Source organism: Amia ocellicauda, chromosome 8 (genome assembly GCF_036373705.1).
Source record: "Amia ocellicauda isolate fAmiCal2 chromosome 8, fAmiCal2.hap1, whole genome shotgun sequence".
In the NCBI taxonomy this organism is placed as follows: Eukaryota; Metazoa; Chordata; class Actinopteri; order Amiiformes; family Amiidae; genus Amia; species Amia ocellicauda.
In genome coordinates, this window is record NC_089857.1 from 15,968,485 (window position 1) to 15,990,839 (window position 22,355).

Sequence of the window (22,355 nt, forward strand, 5' to 3'; positions counted from 1 at the left end):
GTGGTTGTTGGCAGGCATCCAGGAAAGGGGTTTATGTCAATAAAATAAAATATCAGAACATCAGCAGAGACTTTCTGTGGTAAGCGGCAGGGAGCTGCTACACTGCTGGTGGTCAATGCTTAAAGATGGGGCCTGATATGTGCTGTATTGCAGAAAGCATAGGGACTACTAACAAACTATACAACATAGCTGTTAACAGTGTGTGTAGCATAGTGTATGTAGGCCTACTTTTACTCTTCATGAACTGTGCACTTCTCTTGCAAGTTGTCCTACAATGAAGTCTCTGGTACAGCAAGACAAAAATGTGTCTCTGCCCTCTCTCTCTCTCTCTCTCTCTCTCTCTCTCTCTCTCTCTCTCTCTCTCTCCCTCTCTCTGAAATATTCTACTTCATCCCAAAAGTGCTCTTGAAGTGCCTTTCACAGAATTAGGTCATCCACATTTTCAGTTTCTTGCTCACAGGAAGTTTTATTTCTACCTTAAAGGTCAATATATAAGTTAAGCAGGTGTGACTTATGCTTGAAAAGGTTGGGAAACACTAACAGCCACCAATTAGAGTGTAGGATGGGTCCTAAAGCCTAGGATTCACTTTCTTTTCGGCGCTCTGTCATGTCAAACTGTGAGACATTTCTCCAAGGGGTGTGGCTCTACTGCCTGTGTGGGTGGGCTTAAGTGATCAGGTCATCTAATCTCCCTGCACAACAGTCCCCACTACAGTGCTCTAGCTGTGTGGTTTCTCACAGGGAGAAAATAAGTGAATGGCCTGTCAGGACACATTTCAAAGGCCAAAATGAGTATCGTAGCGTTATGCCCACTTAGGAGGGTATAAAAGATATATTGTGGGGTGAGGGGGTGGTTCTGAAATGTCAGACCAAGACCAGGCAAGTAGTAGTTGGTTAAGTAATGCTAAAAACTATGCTTTGGGACAGCATGCAATACAATTGGTGCCTCTGTGGAGAGGTCAGTGATTTATTCCACTTAAAGTTGCACAATCTTGAGCTTTTTTGTGAACAATACATATACCTTATTGAAATATGTTATAGGTACTTATTTGGTGGATCTTATAAAGACTGTGCCCTGAGAGAATATGAATTAATCCTGCAACGATGTTTGCCATGTCTTTATATTTAACATTGAGATAATGAAAACATCCACCAGCATTACCACTAACGAAGTGCTTATTAGTGCCGATGGGAGTAAAATGGTTGGAGAAGGATGATTGTGCCAGGTATAACTAAGACCCTGCAGATATTGTTAGTGAATTTAAAGATTCTTCAGTGTTTGCTGTCAAATTCAAGGCACTTGACTTTCGCTTGATTGGAACGGACTGTAAAGGATCTGAGAAACCCGCAGTTGTTATAGCTCATCGAAAGTCACACGGAACATGTTAATGATCGATCAAATAACTTTTTCTGGTAAGGCAACCCTGGTGCTTGATATCCAAATGGTATTCAGGGACATAGGTGTAGGTCTGGGGGGGAGACATTAAATTGTCTCCATAGGTGTAGGGGATGCGTCCCCCAAATATTGACAGGGTGCCCCCTAACTCTGAAACAAAATCTACACCCCTGTGCAGGCTTGAGTTCCAAAAATCTGTAAATGACCAAAACAGCTGCTTAACTGAACAGACGGTTTCCAAATCCAAGATGGTTTAAAGAAGATTTTCAAAACCTGTTGGACGGGTTCGGGAATGGAGACCCCTGATTTAAGGTTTCACGACATAATTGCCAGAACATTCATTTGTAGTTGAAAGTGTTCACACTCTTCATCTGAAACAGTGTTATTCTGTGATTAATTTAGTTCTATAAGTATAGAGAAACCTATGAAGGATCCATTCTACCTGATCTTGACCTGAGTGAAGTCAGGGCTTGTGTACCCTGCTTTTGACTGGTGCTCCATAGAAATCAATGCATAGCTTAATACTCAGTTAAGATGAAAGTAAATAAATCACATAATGACAGTGTTTAAAATAATGTGTGAATACTCTCGACTACAACTGTACCTGCACACATATAAATACACGCATTTAGATACTTCACTTATTTTCCAGGAGGTGGCAGCAAACCCCCAGCACTGATCTCCTGTGAGGTTTAGGATCTGCCAGCAGTCCTGCCCTCCCTGTCTCTCTGTATATTCCAGATGTCTATATTTCCCTGTCGTATCCCACCAGGCAATAACCAGGCCAGCGTGGCACTAACTAGGGCTGTTTCAGGGAGACTGAAGGAGCAGCAGCAGCAACAGCAGCAATCGACTCCATTAACCTCACTGAGGTGTATTGACCGAATCAGAACATTGACTTGTGCCCTCGAGTACAAATTACAATCCTGAACTCCCAAGGATTTATTTATAAGTAGTAGGAAGTGGCTCCTGACAATATATGTAGAATACAGTGTATTGAACAAGTACAGGTTTGTAATTTACAATTCTTTTGGGTTTGGCCTAATTAATTTTTTAAAACAAATTTCAAAAAACCAAAATGCATCATGTGTTAAAATTGGCTGTGTTTGTAGACAGGCTATGTATCCCTCACCTGTCAAATAGCTTACCCTCCAAACCTGTAATATCAGTAATGTAAGAGTCAATTCAAATTTGTTGGTAAAATGCAATTCAATTCAGGAAACGGAATAAGGAATCCAGTTGGAATTGACCTCAGCCCTGGTCAGTTCTGTGTGCCTTTTAACTCCCTGCACAATACAGGTGCTTCATCTCTCTCTTCTATCTTCAGCTGTGTTTTGCTCCCGACCTGCTTTCTCCCTGTGTCATTTCGATGGCTTCTTGCTCTGTGTCCGCTGCTCTTTCCTGTGTTGCAGCCGATCTGTCATGTTGCCTCTGGCTTGGAGGATTCCGTGGCATTGCCTGTCTTCTCTTGTTGTACGCATCATTTCTGTGTGTTTCCTCTCCAAATCATAGGATTCATTGTGCTAATCAAGTTCTAAATCCAGTACAGGGTCACGGTGTGCCATTTTCATCAGTTTTCTGAATTAGTGCTCTATTGTCTATAATGTGCAAGAACATAAAACTATAAAGTGGAATCTGCTTAAATGTTATAGATGTGTCAGCGACAAACCATACAGCTTCATCACCGTGTAACATACAACACATATATTGATAACAAATCTGCATACCCTTGAAGACAAGCAATCGTTATGGTGGTCATACATTTGATGATGATGATGATGATGATGATGATGATGATGATGATTATTATTATTATTATTATTATTATTATTATTATTATTATTATTATTATTATTTGTAGGTGGTGCAGTCACATCAGGCTGATGTGTTGTAACAGCATGTATCTTAAACAACCCTTTTATTGCAAAATAAAAATGAAATGGTGCTGTACTGTAATAAGAAATTTACTATTTACCTTTACTACTTACACACACATTAATATTTGCCGTGGGGAAGACAAATCTTGTGATTTATAGTTTTTCCTCTTACCAGGATGTTATGACACCAAACAACTGGAATAACTGGGGAAAGCTTACATACTGAAGCTTGACATCCATCATTAGTTGACAAGTTTTAAATTGTACATTTTTAAAAGTTGTTTATATGATGGACTCGATCTGGACGAGTGGTATGTATCTTACTTACACACCATAACAACCCATAAAGACGCATTAAAACCGTGATTTTAGAACTAGCGGGAGCTTTCCCTCTAGTTCCCACAATACTGTTGTTAATCAGGTACACTTCATGCAGATTGAAGACTCTCTGAAGTGGCAATGTTTGTATTCCTTTGTTCTAACTTAATTTGTAAAACTGTTCGCCGGGCCTTTGATGTTCCCTTCAAACATGATGTCACCAGGAAACTATTTAATCATGAAGTGAATACAAACCCATTGGTCTCAGCACAGTGGAGAGACACACAGGGAGTGAGGGGAGAAAGGAGGCCAAGTGAATCACCTGCCAGTACATCCCTCCTTTCCCACAAAGCAAACTTAAAGGCCTGCTCAGTTGCGAAATTGGGATTCGCTGTCTCTTCTCTCTTCACTCTGGATTAAAGTTATTTTAATGATAAATAGCAGAATACCTAAATTTAGGGGGAAAAAATAGCCGTGACACACTCATACAGATATAAGAAAAAAGAAAAAATCTAGTAAGTAGTTACATTTTCTGTGTAAAGAATAACAACACCAAAATACAAAAGCAATCACCAAAACCATATACAACTATCCTAGCCCAGTTAAATTTTATTTTTATATTTTAATATAATTACATATATTTTAAATATATATATATATAATAGTTTTTCCATTATTATTATTACTATTAATGTTTGCAAACCCCATTTTTGTCAAGACAATCATGTGTTCATAGTCATTTGAACAGCTACAAATTGATAATTGCTTCTGTTCATGCTAGGTGTTCTCTGGCTTCCACTTCAGTTGCCTTTCTCACAGTTGCTTTTGTCTTTCTGCCACGGCTACTTTTATTTACATCCTTATTAGATTTTCAATTTATGTTGAAAGTGGTGTGGTCTGTTAAAAGGCCAACCTTATACATCACAAGAGGCACGATCATGTTGGTTTATATCCTTGCTTAATGTCATGGTCACCCCCTTTCCTTTACTCCTCCTCTACTTTTTGATGGGTCTTTGTTTAACGGAATCTAGCAACTAATGGCTCCAGTTAACTTCTTGTCTTGATGTGGAGGAAAACTTACACAAAATATCATAGTTTCAAGGGGGTCCCTCTGAGATTAATTGCCAGATCAACTTATGGAATTCGTTTCAGTATAGTGTTAATGAAAAGACTTGCTGTGGATTGTTCTTCGAAGGTGAGTGGTCTTCAGTGCCTCGGTGACTACCTCATCGTTTCCAGCCTGGAGAGTTGATCTTCAAGCCAGTAGGGGAGGCTGTCCCCATGTTTGGCCTTTTAACAGATTATGAATCTCCATTCCCACCGTATTGTGACTGTACACATGAGTGGACCTCACACTGCAGGAGACTGGGTAAGTGACCCCCATTAGCAAAGCTCATGCGACGGGGCATTACAGTGTTCATGTCCCTTGCACAATGGCCTACGGTAATGTAAAATACCATCGTAATTGCAACTACACATCCTTGCATAATCTACAGAACAGAAGGACCTTTCATTAAATTATTCATTATTAACATATAATTTACTTAGCTCATATATATATACATAAATAGATATATATATACATACACATCTTCTATATCTTGTATATATATATAGTTTGATTGGCTACTATCCCACTGGCTTGCTAAATATATTTTTTACTCTGCATTCGTCTCAGCTGATTGGTTTTAAGACTGATGCGACCAACACTACAATCACCAAAACACTTGCTGTTATGTGTTATTTGTTTTAGATGTACTGCACAAAGCCTACTTCAGTCAAGAGATTACTTAAAATGTATGTATGGAAGGAAAGGTAAAATTAAGGACACCAGAATGCAGCAGTAAACATGTGCAACTCCAAGAAAGACAAAAGGCCATTCTGAACACGGTACTGTGTTTGTTTGTTTTTTCATTTTTATTTTTTATTTAAAACTATATTTACTGGAGACAAATCTAATTTTATGTAATTTTTTATTTTTTTATATATTTTTTGTATATCAAACCACAAGTGCTGCATTTACACACAGGCCCAACAGCAAATACCAAGCACAAAAAAAAAAAAAATCACAGTTTCCAATAGAGTTAGTTCTTTTACAATCATAACACATTGTGCTACAATTTTGTTTGTGTCAAATGATTTGTTGGACAGGTAGCCCGTCCACTTATCAAAATAGAGATCATGTCTTTGCAGCAATTTTACAGTATAGTTCAACAAATAAACCTTTATTCCAAATTTCTACAGTTAATGTACATAATTATCTACATCATTCTATTTATAAATTTGTTGGAAACACATTCCTACATTCTACAGCGTCTGTTAGCAAAATAAAAAAAAATTGTCATTAATGGAAATCTATTTCAAATTTTAAAATTGGAGCCATTGATGTTAGAAGGCACAGTTTACCTATGCTAACATACAAAATAAAACAAACCCAAAATTCAATAAATTTGACAAATGTTTTTTTTTTTTAAATGCTCAAATCCGAAGACTGAATATTAGTTAAATGAATATTTTTGTGTCAATGGAATACGCATCTGTACTTCTTAGCAGTAAGTGACTTTAGTCAAAGCACAGTGCACAATTGTCATAGGTAAATTGTAGCCTTCTTACTCAACAACAACGATAACAACAAAAACAAAATACTTCAATCAAAATTAAACTTTTTCAAATGTATAAAGGAAACTTTATTTTATAAAGCTTACCCAAAGGTAGAACTCTTGTTCAGTGCCTAACAGGGACTCCATTAACTGAGACGACAACAGCCCAGTCTCTGAGTTACAGCATATGGACAGTTCACATGCTTGAAGTTCATCACATTCAGGAAAATTTGTACATCTTTTTTTATCGCTTTAGTCATTTATGTTGGACCCAAAGGAGTGGAACGATATAGGCCTGTAGTTTTAAGACTTCCAGTGTACAGTACAGAAAGTTCAAACTGTGAACTGTCTCGAACTGTGTCAGCAGACTTCAATTCCAGTGGTTACCCTGGCCTGGGCAGGACACTTTAATGCCACTCATTTTTCAATGGATATACAACAAGGAAAAGGCTTAGCACACACATTGAATCATCAAGCAAACCACCCCATTACCCTTTAAAATATTTTTTCCTCCCTCCCAACTCCACCCTTTTCAACCTTCCTCCAGTACCTCCTATTTTCCCTGTAAGTGGGACCCTTCCCCTAAGCCAAAGCACATTTTCTTATATATATATAATGCAAGAATGATACCCACTGCAGCATTCAAATAAAAATGTCAACATCACCAAAGTTTAACCCCAAAAGCCACAAATCCAGTAAGATGTCATTCGCCATAGCAAAATCGGGCAAGAACTGAAAAAAATGTAAATATTCCTGACATTTTTAAAAATCTTTATTAAATGATTCCTTTTAATTTTGCAAAATGCACAAAAGGAATTCTTTTATATTGAAACATCACCTCTGAAGACAAAAATGGCACTTAACACTATCCTTATATGATACAGTTGGTACATTGTTTCTAAAGAAAAACCCTTATTAAATGGTAGAAAGACAAAACAGTAACAACAACCAAATAAATCTCTCCTCTGAAACTAGTACACTTAGCAAATTTATCAATAAACTAGAAGACTTAATAAGAAGAATCTACCAAATGGAGTTTTGACTGTACAAACCCTTTCATGGACTATGATAGTAACAGTGGTCAGGGTTGTACAGGAGTTGTTTTTAATGCCTTATGTTTTCAATGTAAAATGGTATAATATGTTTCCCTCTCTTGTATCTGTGTAAGACACAGTTACATAATGTTTTTTTTTTTTTTTTTTTTTTCTGTATCAGGAATAAGACTCAAGAGTAAAACAAAACAAAAACAAAGAAAAACTCCAGCAGAGATTGGGAAAATCTCAGACACCTGTAATGTTTCCAAAGATAAAATCCCCCCCTTTCTCCCCACAGAAGAACAGATGCCACACGGACACTACATCTTGGTTTCGCTGTCTAGAGGTTTCTCGTTCTCATACTCATTCTCCTGTGATATCAGCTGGTAAGGCTTCTTCATCTCATTCTCCTCTACCACTGAGTTTCCCATCTCGGCATCCTTGGACTGCAGCTCATGCCGGGACAGGTACTCCACAATGCCCGCCCCGATAGAGTCACCCAGCACATTGGTGGTGGTGCGCAGGCGGTCCCTGTAAGAAACACAACACATTTTGCTTATCTCTGTTTCATAGTTATGTTATCTCTGACCAGGTTTGATTGTTTTTATTATTATATATATATATACAGTGAGGGAAAAAAGTATTTGATCCCCTGCTGATTTTGTACGTTTGCCCACTGACAAAGAAATGATCAGTCTATAATTGTAATGGTAGGTGTATTTTAACAGTGAGAGACAGAATAACAACAACAAAATCCAGAAAAACGCATTTCAAAAAAGTTGTAAATTGATTTGCATGTTAATGAGGGAAATAAGTATTTGATCCCCTATCAATCAGCAAGATTTCTGGCTCCCAGGTGTCTTTTATACAGGTAACGAGCTGAGATTAGGAACACTCTCTTAAAGGGAGTGCTCCTAATCTCAGCTCGTTACCTGTATAAAAGACACCTGTCCACAGAAGCAATCAAACAATCAGATTCCAAACTCTCCACCATGGCCAAGACCAAAGAGCTGTCCAAGGATGTCAGGGACAAGATTGTAGACCTACACAAGGCTGGAATGGGCTATAAGACCATCGCCAAGCAGCTTGGTGAGAAGGTGACAACAGTTGGTGCGATTATTCACAAATGGAAGAAACACAAAATAACTGTCAGTCTCCCTTGGTCTGGGGCTCCATGCAAGATCTCACCTCGTGGAGTTTCAGTGATCATGAGAACGGTGAGGAATCAGCCCAGAACTACACGGGAGGATCTTGTTAATGATCTCAAGGCAGCTGGGACCATAGTCACCAAGAAAACAATTGGTAACACACTACGCCGTGAAGGACTGAAATCCTGCAGCGCCCGCAAGGTCCCCCTGCTCAAGAAAGCACATGTACAGGCCGTCTGAAGTTTGCCAACGAACATCTGAATGATTCAGAGGAGAACTGGGTGAAAGTGTTGTGGTCAGATGAGACCAAAATCGAGCTCTTTGGCATCAACTCAACTTGCCGTGTTTGGAGGAGGAGGAATGACCCCAAGAACACCATCCCCACCGTCAAACATGGAGGTGGAAACATTATGCTTTGGGGGTGTTTTTCTGCTAAGGGGACAGGACAACTGCACCGCATCAAAGGGACGATGGACGGGGCCATGTACCGTCAAATCTTGGGTGAGAACCTCCTTCCCTCAGCCAGGGCATTGAAAATGGGTCGTGGATGGGTATTCCAGCATGACAATGACCCAAAACACACAGCCAAGGCAACAAAGGAGTGGCTCAAGAAGAAGCACATTAAGGTCCTGGAGTGGCCTAGCCAGTCTCCAGACCTTAATCCCATAGAAAATCTGTGGAGGGAGCTGAAGGTTCGAGTTGCCAAACGTCAGCCTCGAAACCTTAATGACTTGGAGGGGATCTGCAAAGAGGAGTGGGACAAAATCCCTCCTGAGATGTGTGCAAACCTGGTGGCCAACTACAAGAAACGTCTGACCTCTGTGATTGCCAACAAGGGTTTTGCCACCAAGTACTAAGTCGAAGGGGTCAAATACTTATTTCCCTCATTAACATGCAAATCAATTTATAACTTTTTTTAAATGCGTTTTTCTGGATTTTGTTGTTGTTATTCTGTCTCTCACTGTTAAAATATACCTACCATTAAAATTATAGACTGATCATTTCTTTGTTAGTGGGCAAACGTACAAAATCAGCAGGGGATCAAATACTTTTTCCCCCCACTGTATATATATATATATATATATATATATACATTTCTGTAGGGATTAGTTATTTTCTCCTGCCCCCAACTCTCCCTATTCTTAATATCACACTGATGCTCAGCACAGAAAGGAGTATTCTGGCTGATAACCTTCACTTTACATTTTTCCTGTGCCTATGTGCATTTTTATCATCATTCATTCTCATGGCCTTGAAATCAATCCCTGTACAAGCTTTAACAGGCCTGAAATGTTCCTCCTCCTATCCCAGGAGCCTGTTGCTGCTCTCTGCATCGCCTGAGAATTTGTGTTTCTGCCCTCTGGCTGGAGAGTGAAACACAAGCCCCCACCCTAACCTGACAGGTCAGAGTTCCCACTCGTCAAACAAGGTGCCTTTTGTACCTCTTTACAAAAGGCTCAATTTCCTTCAAGGGGAATTCAATTCCCCTGCATGTTTTCACTGATGAGAAAAAAAAAACCTCCAAGTGATGGGAACGGCAGGACGGTGGCTGTCCTTTCATCAGGAAATCAGTCTGTTATCAGATTGTATTGGGCTTCTTTACAAACTATTTCACAGAAATAGTTTGGAAAACTGACAGAGATCCCTGATTTTTCATCGAAAACAACTCTGTTTTCATATTTCCAGTATTCCCGATAATTATTGGAGATTACATTTCACTAATGGAAAGACTTTGCTTCACTCAATAAAGAACCCGTTGACGTAAACTCATATTTCAAATTAAATTCAACACTTCGGAAAAATCGATAAAAACATTAAACAAGTATAGCTGTCCAAAAGGCATGAAAATATATCAGCCAGCATATCAAATATTGTGGACAGTGTAACTGATTGATTAAGAAAACAGTAAACAGGCATTAACTAACCCTCCCATCAAAGTGTAACATTGTGAAAGACCTATCAATCAAACGTGCACTTCAAGTGAAGCAACTATGAATTAACTGACATCCCACAACAAGAAACAAACTATTTTTGTTTGCTCTGACTCAAATAACAGCTAAGCAATAGTATATTGCAGTTACTAAAATATTTTATGTATGAAATACTCAGTAAGAGTCATATGGCAACCTCATATTTTCACAATAGAACAGCGGTGAACCTTTTCCAGGCACTGGCCCTGCTAGTCTTATGATACGCTGGCCCAGGCTGCCAATCACTGATCTGCCCTGACAAGGAGACCCAAGAGAGACCTGGCAAGGGGCCGACTCACAGAGTGTGGTCACCTGACTAGGCCAAGAAGTCAGGTGAAGCTGTATGCTACTAGTGCATTAACAACCCATACATCCCTTCATTAAATCACCCTCTTGTGCACTTCAAAACCATTGGTAGATGTGAAACTGATTCTGATTGACTTCTTGAATCCCCTGTGATATTTTAAAACTGCAACTGTCTCTCTTTTTGTCTTTTTTTCTGGAATCTTTCAATACATTGCTGGATGAAAGTCTTAGCTCAATGCTCTATTCCTACCAGATAAGTTAGATGAGCTGAAAGGCCTGATGTTTTTCAACCTTTCATATGTTTGTACAGACAATACACCCATATAACTGTTAGCCCCCCCCGCCAGCCAAACACACCCAGTTCCAATGTATTGTCCAGACAAGCGTAATCTGTAACTGTGTCTGAAGCTAAAACAGATGGCTTCAATACCAGTATGAATGCAGATATGATTGTGACAGAAAAGTATTGTTTTTTATTGTTTTAATATGCAGCTCCATCTGTGATCTTATGCTTTTCTATTTGGGGTTCTGTCATTGTTTAGCAGAGCTTGGGGGTTTTTCTAATTAGTTTTCTGGAGAGATAGGGAGGATTTTAATTGAAACAATAGAAGTGGGCCAGTTAATTATTTTTGTGTGTTAAAATCAAGTACAAGATGTGCAGAAGAAATAAATATATAGAACAGGACTCTGGGGTTGTGTAAGAAGTGTGTCATTCAGGTTATGTTAATATGGGTTATGTTTAAAAGTAGACTATAACTAACCAGCACACTCCTAACTACCATTCAAGTTTAACTCTCCTGCAAAGTTTTGGCATAGAAGTTATTTTACGGCCTTGTTGAAAGAATACTTTGTTTAAATTGCAATCTTAAAAGAAGTTTGAAAATGTATGGTGGTTTTCTGCCCCAGAAAGGTAGAAGTGGAACAATAAAGTTTAAGTTTGAGATTGCAGGAGCAATTATTGTAATACCCCTAATTTAATCACACATAACTCCTCTATGTGTTGACTGTTTCGCCCTCAGCGTTTCTTTGGGTGTTTTTCAGTTACTGAATGAAGTAGAATTGTATTTTGTATATAATACTCTCTTTGGAAAGGGAAATAGCGTACCCTTGAATCACAGAATAACCTGAATGTGTTGAAACACCTCCCTCACGCTAAAACACCTACCTTCCTTCATGTACAGCTGCTAATTGCAAATAATAATACATTTTTTGTAGACATTAACAGCATGCATACAATTGTGAACAAAAACTCACTCTCTGTGGAAATGAATGGATTTGTTTGTTGTTGTTTCTTATACAAATATTAAGACTTGTTACATTTTTGTTGTACTGCACCTCTTCCTCCAGTGATATAGTAATTATGAACCTGTGTACAATTTGTGCTAGACAATGAACAAGGCTTAGCATGTGGGAGTCAGTCTTCAGATGCATAGACACACAGTGGCCCACCATTAAATTCACTGTGGCTGACACTACAATTCTACTTATTATAGATGGGTCATGACTGGACAGTTTTACAGATATTTCCACATACTGCTGTTGCTGGGCTGGATTTCAGAAGGATTTAAAGGTGTGATTTAAAATACAATGTAAAGAGTACTCACAGGAACCAATCTACTGCAATAATGAGAGTGATGTCATCAGTGGGCAGACCCACAGAGGTCAACACAATCACCATGGTAACGAGTCCAGCCTGGGGGATTCCAGCAGCTCCAATACTGGCAGCTGTTGCAGTGATGCTGTAAAAAATGATTAATCGTACACATTTACTATATATATATATTTATAAATACTGTCTTTGTAGAATCCATGTAACTACTACCGCCGTCATAAACAGCCACAGTAGTGTAGCGAGTTTCTAGACATGTATAATAAGTCCCTGACAAGAAGGACAATTGGATGTTCATATACCTTATACAAACAGTCACAAAATGTTTGTGGTATGTGTAGACAAAAATTATATAATTTTTGAAAAAAGGAAGACGAATGTGATTCACGAATGTAATATACTCTCACCTAAAGGATTATTAGGAACACCATACTAATACTGTGTTTGACCCCCTTTCGCCTTCAGAACTGCCTTAATTCTACGTGGCATTGATTCAACAAGGTGCTGAAAGCATTCTTTAGAAATGTTGGCCCATATTGATAGGATAGCATCTTGCAGTTGATGGAGATTTGTGGGATGCACATCCAGGGCACGAAGCTCCCGTTCCACCACATCCCAAAGATGCTCTATTGGGTTGAGATCTGGTGACTGTGGGGGCCAGTTTAGTACAGTGAACTCATTGTCATGTTCAAGAAACCAATTTGAAATGATTCGACCTTTGTGACATGGTGCATTATCCTGCTGGAAGTAGCCATCAGAGGATGGGTACATGGTGGTCATAAAGGGATGGACATGGTCAGAAACAATGCTCAGGTAGGCCGTGGCATTTAAACGATGCCCAATTGGCACTAAGGGGCCTAAAGTGTGCCAAGAAAACATCCCCCACACCATTACACCACCACCACCAGCCTGCACAGTGGTAACAAGGCATGATGGATCCATGTTCTCATTCTGTTTACGCCAAATTCTGACTCTACCATCTGAATGTCTCAACAGAAATTGAGACTCATCAGACCAGGCAACATTTTTCCAGTCTTCAACTGTCCAATTTTGGTGAGCTTGTGCAAATTGTAGCCTCTTTTTCCTATTTGTAGTGGAGATGAGTGGTACCCGGTGGGGTCTTCTGCTGTTGTAGCCCATCCGCCTCAAGGTTGTAGGTGTTGTGGCTTCACAAATGCTTTGCTGCATACCTCGGTTGTAACGAGTGATTATTTCAGTCAAAGTTGCTCTTCTATCAGCTTGAATCAGTCGGCCCATTCTCCTCTGACCTCTAGCATCAACAAGGCATTTTCGCCCACAGGACTGACGCATACTGGATGTTTTTCCCTTTTCACACCATTCTTTGTAAACCCTAGAAATGGTTGTGCGTGAAAATCCCAGTAACTGAGCAGATTGTGAAATACTCAGACCGGCCCGTCTGGCACCAACAACCATGCCACGCTCAAAATTGCTTAAATCACCTTTCTTTCCCATTCAGACATTCAGTTTGGAGTTCAGGAGATTGTCTTGACCAGGACCACACCCCTAAATGCATTGAAGCAACTGCCATGTGATTGGTTGGTTAGATAATTGCATTAATGAGAAATTGAACAGGTGTTCCTAATAATCCTTTAGGTGAGTGTATATATATATATATTATGAAACGTACAGTTAAAATATTACAGGACTTTTTTTTTTTTTAAGTATATGAATAAAACGTGCAAAGATACAATACCACCTTGTGTGCCCTTAAAAATAGAAAATAGGAAACATTTGCATTTTAACCAGCTTTTCATACCATTAGCATACATACATTTGATTTGCTTTCAGTGTAAGTAAAAATTCTACAGGATGCTCCCTTATGTGGTACCTTCTAATACTACTGAAATAGTATCATCATGTTTGTACTGTGCATTACTATGCTGTACCGCTAAAAAGACAATTTGTCATTGCAAACGTTTATGGTGGAATTTCTGGAATTCCGGTTTGGAAAAACCTTCCATTCGAATTAATTCTCTGGTGTCTTCTGTTCAGATAAAACTCTACAAATTGGCAAATGATAGAGTAAGTGATACAAACAGGTGTCCACTCTTTTGCCATCCAACCACGCTCCCTACCTGATGGTGATGATCTGCCCGAAGTTCATTTCCATGCCATTAACCTGAGCAATGAAGATGGCGGCCAGGGCCTCATACAGGGCAGTGCCATCCATGTTGATGGTGGCGCCCACGGGCAGCACGAATCGGGTGACGCGCTTATCCACTTTGTTATTTTCTTCCAGACATTTGAATGTGATGGGCAGTGTGGCCGAGCTGGAAGAAACATTAGAACACTTACTGCTTGTTTTTGCTTCCAATCTGTCCCTGCGTAATACTGCAGATAATTTACGTACAGCTTCAACTTAAATATTTGCTCTTGAAAGGCATAGGGGTTAAATTTCCCTTGTAGGCAAACTTTGTAGAAACTGTCTGTCAAAATAATCTTCGATCAAATGGGTAGTTTGCTTTTGAGAGGTAGTTGGCTTTGTGGAATTAATCGTTTTCTAATACTTCTTGCTTTGCTTTACTAGTACTCGTATTTATTTTGATTTCCCCTATGCCTCCTTTCCCTTAGCTCTTTACAGTGACTTCTCGTATACACTTGTGTAAATTTTAATTTGTAAAATGTATTATGCCTTGAACTGCACTGTATTATTGCACTTTGTATTGCTCTTATATTTTGTATGTTGCCCTGGACAAGAGTGTTTGCTAAGAAATAATAATAATAATAATAATAATAATAATAATAATAATAATAATAATAATAATAATAATAATAGACTAATCATAGCTTCTACCATGCTCCATAAGAATGGCTATCAATCAGATATGACTGAAAGTGGAGAAAGTCCTGAGGAGTCATAGTGGCCCTTTCTTGTGTTCACCATGCTATCTTTGACAAGGCTACTCTTTCTGCGTGCCACAGGTCTCTGGCCTGCATTTGGTGGATAATATTATGGTGGAGGATATGTTGTTTGTACCTGGATGATGTCCCCAAGGCGGTGATGAGGGCCTGCAGGATCCCGGCGATAAACACAAATGGGTTTCGGCGAGTTATGACGAAATACAGGGTGGGCAGGACGAAAACGCCATGAATGAGCAAGCCGATGATCACTGTTATGGTGTACATTCCCAGCTGCCCTCCCATCATACTTATATCCTCCATCTCCACAATCTTCCCTGCAATCAAGAACAGGATACCCAGGGGGGCGTACCTACACAGGGGAGATGGGCAAGTTAGTGGTTAGAGGTTAAAATGGAGCTGTTCATTACTGGCTGTAGGGCAACATGAATAAAACAACACAATGCTTGATTACACTTTCCAGTTAATCTCAACAGAATATAATTTCTAGTGCCTTACAGGTAATTGGTTTCATACGGTGGTGGGCTGTTGTACACTTTGTCTAATCTTATCTGAATCCAGTAATTCCCTCAAAATGTAATCTATGCTTTCCTATATGGAAGGTGATTGGCAACAAAGATTGAGAACACAATCTTAAAGATGGCAGTCTGCAGTGGTAAAACTATCATCCATCCTGCATTTTTTAAATTTAAGATTTCCACAACATTGGGAGCAATAGACTGTACATCTTATTCTGAGCATATTTAGAGAAATAGTAAACACACCCATTCTATGACTGGCAGGTGATTTGTGATTCAAACCTCATAATCACAAATGTTGTAGCAAAGTGCTGCAACAAGCATTTCTTGGTACATGTAACCCTTTGTGGTTTAAATGCCCTGTTGTCCAGATATACACTCAGCCTTGTTGGTACAGAAATTAAAGGCCAGCAACATTTAAATTACCATAGTAATGAAATAAATAGGGATTCTACTACTATATACCAGGTGCATACTGCCACCACAAGCTTCCAGACAATAAGTAACTGTTTGTTCCTTCTTTGATTAGAAAATGCTATGCAAGGTGATGTAGGGTGGTGTAGTAAGTTGATTATTCAAGTTACTACACCCTGAAGATTTTTTGTCCTGTCAAAAGTCACAGCTCAGGACACTCTTGGTTTATATAGAGGTATAACAGCATAGCCTTATCCATTAAATATCAACTCTCAGCCTTTAAGGGTAACACACACACTGCCCTCACCCATGGATACATCCTGCACTAAAGCTCAGGCTCTCTGTACAATGGGAAACTGACCCACTCAAAAGATTGTGTGATTCAATATGAGTTAGGCTCAAGAGAAAACCACCCCTTACCACATGATGATGGCGACCAGTCTCATGATGGCTTCGTTGAAAGATTCAAAGAATTCTCTTAAAGCCCTGCCCTGCTCCTTCATACTGCCAATGATAAGACCAAAGCACATGGAGAACACCACCAGGCCCAGAGCATTCACTCCATTAACTGAGCCAGAGACAGGGATGACCTCCTCCCTCTGGATCTCCTGAGAGGTGTTGGTGAGGTTGAACAGGGTATCGTTCACGGTCATTTTCACATGGATGATTCTCTTCCCGTACTGTGTTTTGAACTAGAATGGAAACAAAGGCAACTGGTCAAGACACAGACTCAGTTCTGGAAGTTCTATGTCAGTTGTTGTTATTCCCAATGTAATATCAGTCCTGGTCCTGGAGAACGTCAGACCCACAGGTTTTATATGGGACTTCAAATCTACAACCTGGAGACAAGTGGTGATTAGGACAGATTATGTTCAGTCTGTTCGATGCAGTTCAAAAGAGCTGAGACAGAGCGAACCCCAGAAGACCCTGAACTGTTGCTTTACCTCACATTTTAAAGAACATAACCTTATGTGTTTGGGCCTCATGGGACTGTGGATATTGGGTCCACCTGAATTACCCACAAATAACTTTAACTAACATTTTGAGGTACTTATTTATTTTAAATAACATGAATTCAGGCTTCTGCAAGTAAACCTTAGTAAAGTAAATGGTTATTTAATTCTGATACAAGCTTCTGAGTAGTTTTTGCATTAGGAATGGAAAAATACTTTTGTTTCTTGTTAGTAATGTTGGTCCTGTTATCCAATAATATTTAGAGAAATAACTGAGGAGGTGTGGAAGATATGGTTCAAGACTTTGAAGAAATAAAACCATAGAACTTCTTGTGTGTCTGATATCACAGCATGAACTGGGTGTTCTCATGAAGAAAACAAAACTGTCCAGTTCACACAGATGTTGATTGCTGAAGACATGAAAGGGAATGACCATTTTGTTTCAGTCCCATCTGGATTATGAATTCAGAAACCCAGTTTAGTCCCCTGCTGTCAGTGTCCTGTTTTTCTTGCCCTTTATTGTCCTGCCTCAGCAGTCCACCTCACAAACTGCCCAGTTTCCGGATGCTCCATCCCACTATAACCCTATTGCTCTGTTGCCAATATTGAGGAGTAAATATGACCACCAGCCATTAAGTTACAACCTCTTGTATTAAAATGCAAAGTGAAAATAACACAGAATTTCTTCCCTGCTGTTGCAGCCTCCATTAAGCATCTTAATAACACAGTGGTCTGTTTTTACTCAGTGTTAAATGCCTCCTCATTATTTTCAGATTTTCCAGGGTTTTATGTTGTTATTGATATCTCTACCCTTTATTGTATGAATACAAAAAGTGTTCCCTTTTGAAAGGATTCTGTTACTCTGTCTTTTGAAAGTTTACTGCATTGTTATAATTCTCACAAATGCTTTTTCAGAACATGTAATTCCAGTTTTGAAAGACGTCCCCAGCTAGAAAAGAATAAAAGCCAAGGGTTTTGAATGTAACAAGTCTGTAACACTATAGGATTATTTTTTTAATGATGAATATATAGGAGACATATTCTCAAGGGGGATATGTGGGGAACATTGCGTTTTCCTTCAACAAAATGTTTTGTTTTGGGGATTCTCTTAACGCCTCTTGCACACAATGCTTTCTTCTTTCATAAACCCTATTAGACAGCTGAGAAGTACTAAAATAAATTTAAGATTTTAGTTAGATCTTGCATATGAAACAGAGGAGCAACATTTTTTTTCTTAGAAACAGATTAAAAAAATATTCAAATCAATACCTTTTCCCAAAGTTAGGACATTAGTTTTGTGATGTTTCCATCAAAGTCGTCTGGGTTTCAGATAGTCCCCTCAAGTCTAAGCAAGATTGAATCAAGGAGAGCAATGGTAACAGTTTCCATGGTACCATGTGTAATTCAGTATGATGGTATTTAAAATGTTTCTGCCCAAACCAAATCTCTGAACTTTGATCCAGCAGTTCTAAGAATTATCCATCTTGTTGACTGTATTTCCAGCCTGTAAGCATCACAGCCCTCACCCCAACAGTGCACCCCCTCAATACTATTGGATTATCTGTCCCTTTCCTTCCTGATCAGCATGCTACTGTAAGTCTCATTGCTGTTTTGGATGATGTTCTGGAAAGTGGAATATACAATCACTTGCTTTACTATTTCTATGCAGATAAAAGCTTTATTGTGTATTTGGTAGAATCTTCTACATGCTCCTCCTCTTGTTTAGGGTGGACACATCTTGATTCTCACTGTCAGGGATTTACAAAGTACTTTTCAACCCATGTGTTTTTCGGGTTTTATTCTGACAAACTCTGGGGCCGGTTGCATAAAACTATATTAGACTAATCTTAACCATTCAACTAGTCTTAATTTGACAGTTAGACTAGTCTAATGCAAGTTAGACAGTTGCATAAAAATGAAGACTGACTAAGACTTAACCTGGGGGTGAGAAGACTAACTTTTTTAAACTGCTTGCCTGAGACTACGGTGCCACTACCACTGATGCTGACAGGCAGAGCTTTCCACTGTCTCACACACACTCAGCTCTCCTGCCCATCTGCAATCCCCCAAAACATTGAGACTCCTCCCCATATATTTCAAGAACCAATCCTGTGGTCCCTTTAAGTTTTGAGGGAGGTCCTCCAGTATGACAATGTTTGCTCTGAAATATTTTAGCATATTTTTGCATTGTTTCTTCATGTCTTTTATAGACCAGACCATATTTTTTCTGCATTATATTCCAATAACTAGGACAGATTTTCAGTTACGTTGAAATGGGATCGTCGCTGTTTTAGAGAAGGGTCCTGCATATTTTTCTCTTCAAGTGTTTTACAATTCCCAGAATGCATTGCGTGATTGACTAAGTAAGCCCACTCTAAGGAAAGACTGTTTCATTATTTATAATTATACTAAGATAAAGACTTAGTCAATGTTCATGCAACTGGCCCCTGTATTGCACATGATCTCTGTTATGGATGGAGGCATGTCAAAAAACATTCAGAAATATAGTGTACATGCTGTTGTTTAAATTCTTTGTAAGAGCTATTTAATGATACAATATTAAAGAAGACATTGATTTATACTGCATGTATACACAAGTATATTTTAAATAAGTTTAAATGTACCTGTTGCGTGCAGGCTTGTACCAGGTTAGGAGGGAACATATTTCTGAAATGAAAAAACAATAACAAAACAGACAGTTTACATCATTGCTAATGACTTTGAACATAAAACTGCAACTGATCTTCCAGTGGAACAGGATTCGAACAAACACATAAGCTCCTATATTGTATCTAAATTTTTCCAATCTCTCACTTTCAGAATAATCTAATGTGTTTTCTATGTTTACCTGGCTTTGAGATCATGGATAAGTTTCAGGAAGCAGTGTTGTTGGAAAAACATCAGAATTCGCAACGTTCTCGCAAAGGCCCTGCTGGTTTATTGTAATAATATCGCCCAACACATGGATTGGTTGGGACATGAACGGCCCATGTGTTTGTGTGTGAGTGGGGCCCTCTCTATGGGCTCTGAAGCTCTGTACCTGATGAGATCAAGGAAGGCGTCTGCAGGGCTGACTTGCTCGATCTTTGACTGCCGGGTGAACTCGTCCTTGGAGCCCTTCCCCGGGTGAATGATGAGCACCATGATGATGCCAATGAAGACGGCAATGATTGTGGTTGTCATGTAGTACACAACCGCACGCATGCCCATCTTCCCAGAGGCTCTGCTGTCCAGGGCCGCCATTCCTGACCAAAGAGGTACATGCCATATTTCACCCAGTTGGAAACCAAAGAAACAATGAATGCATCTACTACAAGCCTAACAAAGTGCATTGCCAATTCTGATGGCTACCCATTCATTTATGGTTTTATAGCCTTTTCTCAGTTGCTCGGCTTGGGGTCCCTGAAGCACTGCTGTACATTTAGTCAACAAATAGTGGTCCCTGAACCAATGTATATGGGGATAGAAAAAGGGTATACAATATATGTTTTCAATCTCAATGTTTTCTATGGGTCTTCCATAGGTAAGGGGAGATATACCTGGTTACACCACAGACTTCCACAGCCATTCCTATAAACCAGAGGATCAGCCAACCAATACTATGGCTGCCATCGTCATATTTGGTTTTATGAAGAACCATAACATTAAATGTAATGTTGGCAAAAGCAAAGTGCAACATGCAGGTACCAAGAATATACATTATAAATCTTGCATGGGTGGCACTGAAATTGGAGAAACAATTGATGGAAAGTTGCAGTTTCTTGAAGTTGATTCAGTCTTTGTTTAAGGATGTTGCTCAAAAGCCCAACAACTAATTTGATATAAAGGAAATGTGCAAAAAGGGGACAGCACACTGGATGACCCCAAGCTACCTCTGAACCTTTCTGTGTGACTTCGGTCAATTATACTGAATTCTGTTTTCTTTCATTCAAAAAAATACTCAGTTGTAGGATTAATTACCATCTCTGAGTACCTATAACAGCCTAGAAAAATTCCAAAGATAGCACACAATAAAGACAAACTAAACAGTTTAAAGAAGCACTAGTACAGCCAAACTATGGTATATAACAGCCAAAGGTTTTCTGACTAGTTTGAAGTCTTTGGGAATTAATATGATTATTATTACATGTTGATGCCTCTTTGGAGCAACTACAGAAAGTGAAATGACAATGAAGTATGGTTGACTGGTGAACATGTAGGAGGGTCAGGAGTTCAAAAAAAGGTTCCATGGTGAGTTAAATACAGCAAACACAGTCCTACTGATAACTGCATGTAGGTGGCCAAGCAGAGAAATGGGCCATAGGATATACATGTGAAGAGACATATATTGTAGCCTTGGGTGGAATGAACAATACAAGGACTAGCAGAAGATAAGCACAGAGACTGAGATCTACCAAGCAATTTAGACATTACCAGGATCTCTCCTAGTCTGACAATGACCCCACATTGTGGAATTGGAAACTTTAGGAGAAATTGACTTTGAGCTTTGACCTCTTGGAGGTAACTAACAAAATACCCCCTCCCCCCCACTCCCCTATAAAAAGGGAAATTGATCCTTTTGTGTTTATTTTGGCTTGGGAGGGTGGGGGGGTGCACAACATTCCCTTTAAAATCACAAGTCATATAACGAATACAAAGATAAAAAAAAGAAAAAAGCCAGTTGTAGAAAAGAACTGCCCCTGACAATGAGCTGGATTGAGAAGCAATAAAGTTAGCTCTGTATTTTCAATGTGTCACTAGCTATTATGCGCACATTATTCTCATTCAGAGGCAGTTAGCAAAGCTCCCATTGTTTGCGTGAGATGTATGTGTTCCTTTAATCCCGAAGTAGCCCCCTTCTCCCACACTGATCTCACAGCACTGATACCATTCGTCCCTGCTCCGCTTTCCTCCCTTCTGTTCCCTGACAGGCCTGGGAAACTTGTCCCACTGCCATCCTCCACAACAAGAACGCTTCTCTGTCACCCTGGAAACCGCGAACCAAGCGGCTGCAATTCCTCCCAAAGACTAAAGAAATTACGCTAAAGGGAAAAAGGGGCAGTTTTAAAAAAAATCAATAAGAGGGAGAAGGAGGGGTGGGGGGGATCCCTTTTATCCCTAAACGAGTGAGAACCAGTCATACTGTGCCCAAAATAAAGCTGTAACAAGTGATTCTGGAGAGTGTTCAGGGCACAGGGTTACCATTACATCAATGTTTATCAGACAAAGGTGCTACAGACAGAAAAGGTTTGAATCTCTGTGTGAAGGAGTAGGTTTAAAGAACAGAAAAGAAGCCCAACCATTTAAATACCAGTTTACAGAGCCACTACATGGTCCTTGGCAGAATAACTGA

The 22,355-nt window shown here is 39.3% G+C and overlaps 1 protein-coding gene across 1 annotated transcript in view; it reads right to left on the reverse strand.

Annotated features, from left to right (window-relative positions):
• Positions 1-5,477: 5,477 nt before the first annotated feature.
• Positions 5,478-22,355, reverse strand: part of slc1a3a (solute carrier family 1 member 3a) — a 30,120-nt gene continuing 13,242 nt past the window's right edge. Inside the window, exons 4-10 of the mRNA XM_066712187.1 lie at positions 20,064-20,268; positions 19,648-19,690; positions 16,491-16,762; positions 15,257-15,490; positions 14,355-14,549; positions 12,254-12,388; positions 5,478-7,756 (exon numbers count right to left, since the gene is read on the reverse strand). Coding sequence (XP_066568284.1) covers positions 7,546-7,756; positions 12,254-12,388; positions 14,355-14,549; positions 15,257-15,490; positions 16,491-16,762; positions 19,648-19,690; positions 20,064-20,268 — 1,295 coding nt within the window. The 3' untranslated portion in view covers positions 5,478-7,545. The remainder of the gene's footprint in view (positions 7,757-12,253; positions 12,389-14,354; positions 14,550-15,256; positions 15,491-16,490; positions 16,763-19,647; positions 19,691-20,063; positions 20,269-22,355) is intronic.